Source organism: Thunnus maccoyii, chromosome 2 (genome assembly GCF_910596095.1).
Source record: "Thunnus maccoyii chromosome 2, fThuMac1.1, whole genome shotgun sequence".
NCBI lineage: Eukaryota > Metazoa > Chordata > Actinopteri > Scombriformes > Scombridae > Thunnus > Thunnus maccoyii.
The window spans coordinates 12,793,776-12,800,851 of NC_056534.1; the positions used below are offsets into that span (position 1 = coordinate 12,793,776).

The window sequence follows — 7,076 nt, forward strand, 5'->3', positions numbered from 1 at the left end:
TCATAAAGTAAAATAAAAACCGCCTCACTTCCTGTCTGGTAGCTGCTGCCGCTGGCTGACTTGACGCAGCTGTGTGTGTGTTTGTGTGTGTGTGTGTGTGTGTGTGTGTATGCGTGCTGGATGGAGCTGTAGGGGTGTGTCCACAGTGCAGCAGCAGCAGAGAGGAGATGGATATATACTTACAAAATTATCCACTTCCTCTTCAACCCACAGAGTTAACGGAGAATAAGTCAGTGAGAAACACCCACTGAGCAGATTAAGATCTGTGATGTTAATCTGAAATGGAAATATTCAAGCCTGAACTGCAAGTGAGGCCTTTCTTAGCGGAAATGTGACCATGTGTCAGTAATGTACAATATCTCATTAACACAATGGCACACATATCATGATCTGTTTCTTTTTTGGAACAAAATTCAGTCAAAAAAAAAACAACTACTCAACAAACCAAACTCCTGCTTAAATATGATCATATATCTTTATTCTAATATGACAAAAAAACAGAAAAATAAAACATTTTCAAGGTTTCTTTTTGTAAAATCAAAACAGCATTTGATTATTGTTACAGTCTTAAAACAAAACAGGCTTAAACAACCCAGAAGTGCGATATGAGCCAATCCCTTTTTATCAAAAAATTTACATGGGTTTTGCATCAAACATGCCTGACTTGTTTAAACAGTCGGCACTGAGTTAAGACAGTTCCCATTTGAACTGCAGCTTTAACAGAGTAGAAACTGTGTCACTGTGACTCAGTTCAACTCGAGAGGAAGCTCTAAAGTGCTGAGACATTCAGAGGTATACACAAGCATTTCACAAGAAAGACATATACATACTTGTTTCACTCAATGACCAAGCAAAGCGATAAATCAAAATGAGGATGTTGATGGTTTTATTTCAGCCAGCAGCTGTTGACAGAAGCACAAAACAATACTTCTTTTTTTGCAGAAAGGCACAGTCTGATTCAGAATCAAACCACAGTGGTGCTGATTCATTTAAAGTAAACCATTAGTGTGTGTGTGTGTGTATTACTGTGTACTGAGAGGATAAGCAGCAGTGTTTGTGTGTTCGCTGTGTGTCCGTACGACTCACTGCGTCCTCCCTACTCCCGGCAAAACCAGGTGTGTATGAACGGAGGCGCGAGTGGTTTACTGCTCCTTCTTTTCTCCCTGTTTCTGCATGTGCTTGTTGTACTGGTTGTCCGTCTTCAGCAGCTTGTCCCACCAGGTGAAGGTGGAGGCGTAGTTCCCGACGAAGTTCATGTGGTGGAAGTCGTGGAAACGGGCACCGGCGTAGAACGGGATCAGGTGGAGAGGGTTCAGAGGGATGTCGTAACCGCTGAGAGGGAGTAAGAGGAAGAGGGGAGTTAAAGTCTGTCACCATTCGCTCCATTTCAGATAACACTAATCAATGTCAATAAAGTTTTGATGTAAGATTCTTCAAACAGAAAAAAAAGCTTTTAGGATGGTGTACAAATGATAACGACTGTCATTTTTGTGATGGTGATAGTGAGGATATGATGCTTTCATTTTAGTTCTTTAGTGTTAGACATCAAATGCACTGAGTATGTTCCCACAAACATTAGTACTTACTGACTTAGCCCTCTCTTAGCTAAAAAACTATTGTGATGTAAAAATGAAAGAAAGTATGACTCTTGTGTTTGCATTATTTCAAACAGGCCAGGGAAGCTACATGATTACAAGAGAAAATAACATAAAATATGGCTGGGATTTTTAAAAATTATGGATATATTCAAGTTTTTTTATTAATACATTTTCTAAAAATCTATCTTTCTCCTTTCCCTTACTTTTAGTGTATTGTTTATTGTTATGCTTTATACCTTTATGTTTTATATCTATTTTTATTTTTCACTGTTGTTTTGTTGGTGCAACATAAGATAATGATGTATTTTTAAATTACCAGCCAAGACTGTGAAATCTAGCATCAATAGGTTATCAACCATGATATCATAAGCAATAATAAAAAATTAAAATTTCAAAAAACAAGTTACAAAGTGCTTTACAGTACAAAAGAGCCAAAAATCCTGGAAAATTAATAGATCAGACTGTAATAAAGTATACATAAAATTACATTTTGTTAAAGTAAAATAGAATAAAATAATAGAAAATCTAATTAAAAGTAAGAATGTAACAAAAGCACAGACACACAGAATATAAAACAAATATTTCTTCAGTATGTGTATATAAATCTCAAGTATATATTTAGGTATATTTAAATGTTTTATAATAATAGGCCTACAGTCTATTAAGAGAAAGGAGTTCAGTGCCACCTAATAAATTGTGTAATAGTAACATGTAGTGTCCTCTGTGGCCCTCTAGTGGTCGACCTCACAAATTACTGAGTGTCTTAACGTGATCCCTGTAATTGCAACCAGCCACTGTTGCAACGTTTCTCCATTGCTTTAAATATGTTTTAATACTTTTCAGTCATAATGTGTGTGTGTGTGCATGTACACAACATGACAAAATGCGGATGCTGTTTCTGTGTCCTACCTGTGGACGTCAATGGTCTCCAGCAGGCGGAAGGCCACCCAGGCCCACAGGAAGAAGACGTGGTTACAGAAGATCATGATGCCGATGAAGAAACCAGCTCCCAGGATGAGTGTCTCAGCAGGATGAGCGTATTCTGCCTGCATGCCAAACGGAGACTGGTGGACAGCAGAGAGACGGTTATGAAGACACATGCATGTCTATGTGTGTGTGTGTGTGTGTGTGTGGGGGGGGGGGGGGGGGGGGGGGGGGGGGGGGGGTCACTTTTTCACATGTGCGGACCATAGTTTGGTTAATAAGTAACTCTACTGTCAAGAGATTAACCAGGAAGTGGTGAATTTGTATTTATTTTTCTCATCACGTGTGTTTTACTTACGGTGAACTCGTGGTGGACTTTGTGGATGTATTTGTAGATCCTGCGGTGGTGAAGCAGGCGATGGAGGAAGTAGTGCCAGGTGTCTTCAACAACAGCACAGCCAAAACACTGAGCCAGGAGGTACGGCCTGGAGGAGGACACGGGGAGAGGCAGGACAATATATTTATAGACAAAGTGATTTATCGATCATTCAAGAAAATAATCAGCAGATTAAGTTAACATCATTTTGATCCTTTTATGCCATATTACCTCCATTTCCCATATTGTAATATTAATGTCAGCCATATTCTTATGCATTCATGTAGACAACATGTCTTAACAGCATCCTATTACTGTCTTATGACTTAAAGAAATACAAACAAAAACTTTCTTCTGTTTGTTTTACATGTATTCTGCGTGTATTTTCTATTCAGACGCAGATTACTGAAAGCAACATGAGAAACTTGTGTAGGATCACTTAGAAAAGCCTTTGATGAGCTTGAGATTGAGAGCTTGACATTTTACTATTAATTTTAAAGCTATGTAGAAACACACTTTCTCAATCAAACTGTAGTTATCATGGGAACGTATTTAACAATTAACTTGCTACCTTAAAAAAATGTCAAGCCCACTGAGTCTGTTTCATTCACACCCTGCTGTTGAAAAGTGCAAACAAGCATGTGTAGCAGTTGTATAACTTCTCTAATCTGTGTGTCAGGTGCTTTGATTGTGACCAGTTTGGGTGTGTTTTATTGTCATCTCACTGACCAGCGCGGCATGGAGTCCCAGTCATAAGGGATGTTGAAGAATTCAGTGAAGTAGTAAGTCCCGCAGATCAAAGGCAGCTGGATGCAGAAATGGTTGAACAGCAGCATCTTGAAACATCTCCACTGTTTCTCCCAGGTCTCTGGTTTGTCCTGCACGCACACATGTACAGAGGGAGGAGGCTCGTTTAGAACAATTTCATCTTAGAGTTTGAAAATAAAATGATCTCCATCCTGTTGTCCAAGGAGGGTTGAATCAAGGCAGCTGGAATTCTTGGACTTCTTAATGACTGTTTCATTACAACAGCCAGGAGCACTAATGAATCAAGTGGTATCAACTGAAGAAGCCCCTTGGATGAGAGGTGACATGTCTTCAAGTATCTATAACCAAGAAGTCCAGTTGAACCTTGATTTAACCCCCCTTGCATAACAATGTGGATGACTGAGAGTCTTCACAGACAACATACCGGTTGGATCTTGTACTTCTGCATGAAGGGCATGAACTGGAAGACGAAACCAGGCAGGCAGAAGAGGAAGTAGATGAACTCGTGGACGATGAGGGACCCCCAGGTGGCAATCTGAAACTTGGTGTAGTTGTCCAGCATGTAGCCCCAGGCGTGTTTCAGGGAGGGCTGGAAGGGGTTTTCTGGCAACACGGCATCAACATACTCCGCCGCAAGGTAGGCAGAGCTCAGGATGTCTGCCGTGCCGTTCACCTCCATGATGGATGACGTAAGGTGACTGCAGGTCTGGAGAGAAGACTGGAAAACACAAATGCTCTGTTATAAGTACATTAAAAATACTTATATCAGTCATGCATGTTTCACATTTATAATGGGAAGAAGAGGAAAATGAGGGAAATAATTGATTTACAATATAGAAGATGTAAAAGAAAATAAATCATCAAATCAAGGCTACAGAAGAACATAACTGGCAGGAAACTGGTGAATTTAAAGAAACCAGGAACCTTACAGTTAAATACACAACAAGAGTTTTTAAACTCACAGAAATCAACCTGATTTTTAACTGCTTTTTCAACTGTTGATATATCGCAACTTTAATGTCTACTCATCATAAATCAACATCATTAATACTTAAAAACTATCAAATGTGTTATTATCAATTACTTAATATTAGTTAGCATTTAGGCCCTGTTTACACTTGGTATTAACATGCGTCTCCGGTGATCTGATCACAAGTGGACAGCTCTAAATACAGGTGTAAACGCACCCAAGACGCATTGAGGACGGATTGAGATCCGATCACTCAGACCACATTCGGAGGTGGTCTGGGCCGCATGTGACCACATTCATTTAGCAATGTAAATGCAATGCGTCCTGGGCCACATTGAAGGACCGCCTACTCAACCAACACGCTCTATTTTCTGGCAGACTAGGCAGGGAATTGCATTGCTGCCTCAGTGAACTAAATACCATTTAAAATAATAAATACCATTTAAAAACATGCAGGATCACACTACTAATAACTACTAGTACCAACATACTGCTCAGATCCTTTACTTAACTACAGTGAAAGAGTAAAAATACTATGTTACAAGTACAGAACAAGACCTGCATTCAAAATTTGACTTCAAAGAAGTGTTAACAACAAAATAAAGTTTCAAAAGTAAAAAATACAGAAAGGCCCCTTTTGAGAGTGTTGTGTTATTTGTTTTTTTATTATCAATGCATTGACAGATAAGCGGCATTGTACTGCTGTACTTGTTTGAGGTGGAGCCACTTTTAACTGCTCTAAATACTGTTGAGTAGTTTAATCTGTAACACCCAAAAATAATGTGTTTTATAAAAAGTTTTAATCATCAAAGCTGTAAAAAGAAATGAATGGGAGTAGAAAGTACAATATGTCCCACTTAAATGTAATGGAGGTAGAAGTAACTTAACATGTACTGTATGTCAAATGTGTACTCTGGCACAGACAGTACTAGTACTGTGAAAGTTCTTAGTTATGTTCCACTTCTGCTGAACTTACAGACATTATACCACTAAAATACATAAAAAATAACTACTAAACTCACAATAAATGTGAAATAGTGATAATATAAAATGTAAATTCTTAACAAAAAACAAAAAGTCTTGCTGCACAATATACATTACCAAAACGTATTATCACATGTCAAAGTTAATAATTATTATTTAATTATTTATTAATATGTTATTTTTAAATGTGATATTACATTTTAGCAAAATAATTGAGGTGGGCAGGTAGGGAGGTAACGTTACACTGTGACATAACCTTTGTTATATAATACCTGTGCAAAAGGCAGCAATACATCCTATAATACTATAAATATTAACACTGGTAATAGACTTTTGGTTCAACTATACTTCTATACTTCACTGTAACAAGCAGACACACATTTAAAGCGACCAAATATTTCGTTACAATCCCACAGAAGATACTTTGACAGCTAAAACCACCTCTTTGTGTTTCACCCTGCAACTTTCACAACCTTTTAAACAGCTGGTGCATCACTAATAGTTATGAAGCAGACACGTTTAGTGATAATTTATTAACAACTGGCGTGTTTAATCTTGCTAACAGGCTAAATACTATTCATACCAGATTTCACGGCTCGCTATTCGACAATCTGCGTATATTGTTCTCTAAAATGCATAAGGAGCAAATTAGGTTTTGGTATCGCAGCTAAATATTCAGCTAAATATCAAATTTGCAGTCGACAGCGACGTTAAACTCACCTTTCCGCGGTACGTCCCGTCTACCTGAGAGAGAGGCGGCCGGCCGGGTGAAGTACAGTAATATCGAGAAATCTGATTGGTCAGAAGGAGAGGAGACTGACGTCGGGGGGCCGAGCGGCCACTCTGATTGGTCCGCGGGATGGAGTGATGATAGTGAGACTGAGGGTTTCTACAGCAACAGCCAATCAGAGGTGAGCTCGGCTTTCATAACAGTGTCGGTGTTGAACAGCCTGTATGAGGGAAGAGATGGTGTGTTGTCCGGAGATCTTTGAGTCACACATGTCTGTTTTCAAACTTAAATGTACTGTTATTTAACAGATTGTAACTCTAATGTCAACTTTGAAAAAGTTGTGGAGACTTCGAAGAATAAATTTAAGCATAAAATTGACCCAATTTAAAGATAATAAGGCCTAAATTATAGCAAAACACCGTCAAACTGATGTTTTTGTTTTTAAAGAAATTTGCTGTTTTTTTCTCTAGAATTCATCTAAATTCACTCAGTTTACAACCTTACTTGTATTATAGATACATTGTATTTCAGTTCATGACCTATTTAATATTTAGTCTAAGAATAATGTATAATTTGTTAACACTAGTGCCAATGCAATACCTGAGTTTTAGTACTGATACCAAAACTATTCTTCTTGATACCTTACTTTGAGGTATATAAACAGGTCAAAGAAGTATTCAAATCATATACTCAAGTAAAAGTAAAAATACCCTCTGTAGAAATACT

General features: G+C 38.1%; 1 protein-coding gene across 1 annotated transcript; it reads right to left on the minus strand.

Moving 5' to 3' along the window:
- Window positions 1-456: 456 nt before the first annotated feature.
- On the minus strand, window positions 457-6,498 carry msmo1 (methylsterol monooxygenase 1). The gene is made up of 6 exons (XM_042388994.1): window positions 6,341-6,498; window positions 4,091-4,384; window positions 3,628-3,776; window positions 2,881-3,007; window positions 2,508-2,662; window positions 457-1,332 (listed from the first exon to the last, which is right to left on the minus strand). Exons 2-6 carry the CDS (start codon window positions 4,343-4,345, stop codon window positions 1,143-1,145), a joined length of 876 nt encoding a protein of 291 aa, XP_042244928.1. The 5' UTR covers window positions 4,346-4,384; window positions 6,341-6,498; the 3' UTR covers window positions 457-1,142.
- Window positions 6,499-7,076: the final 578 nt, after the last annotated feature.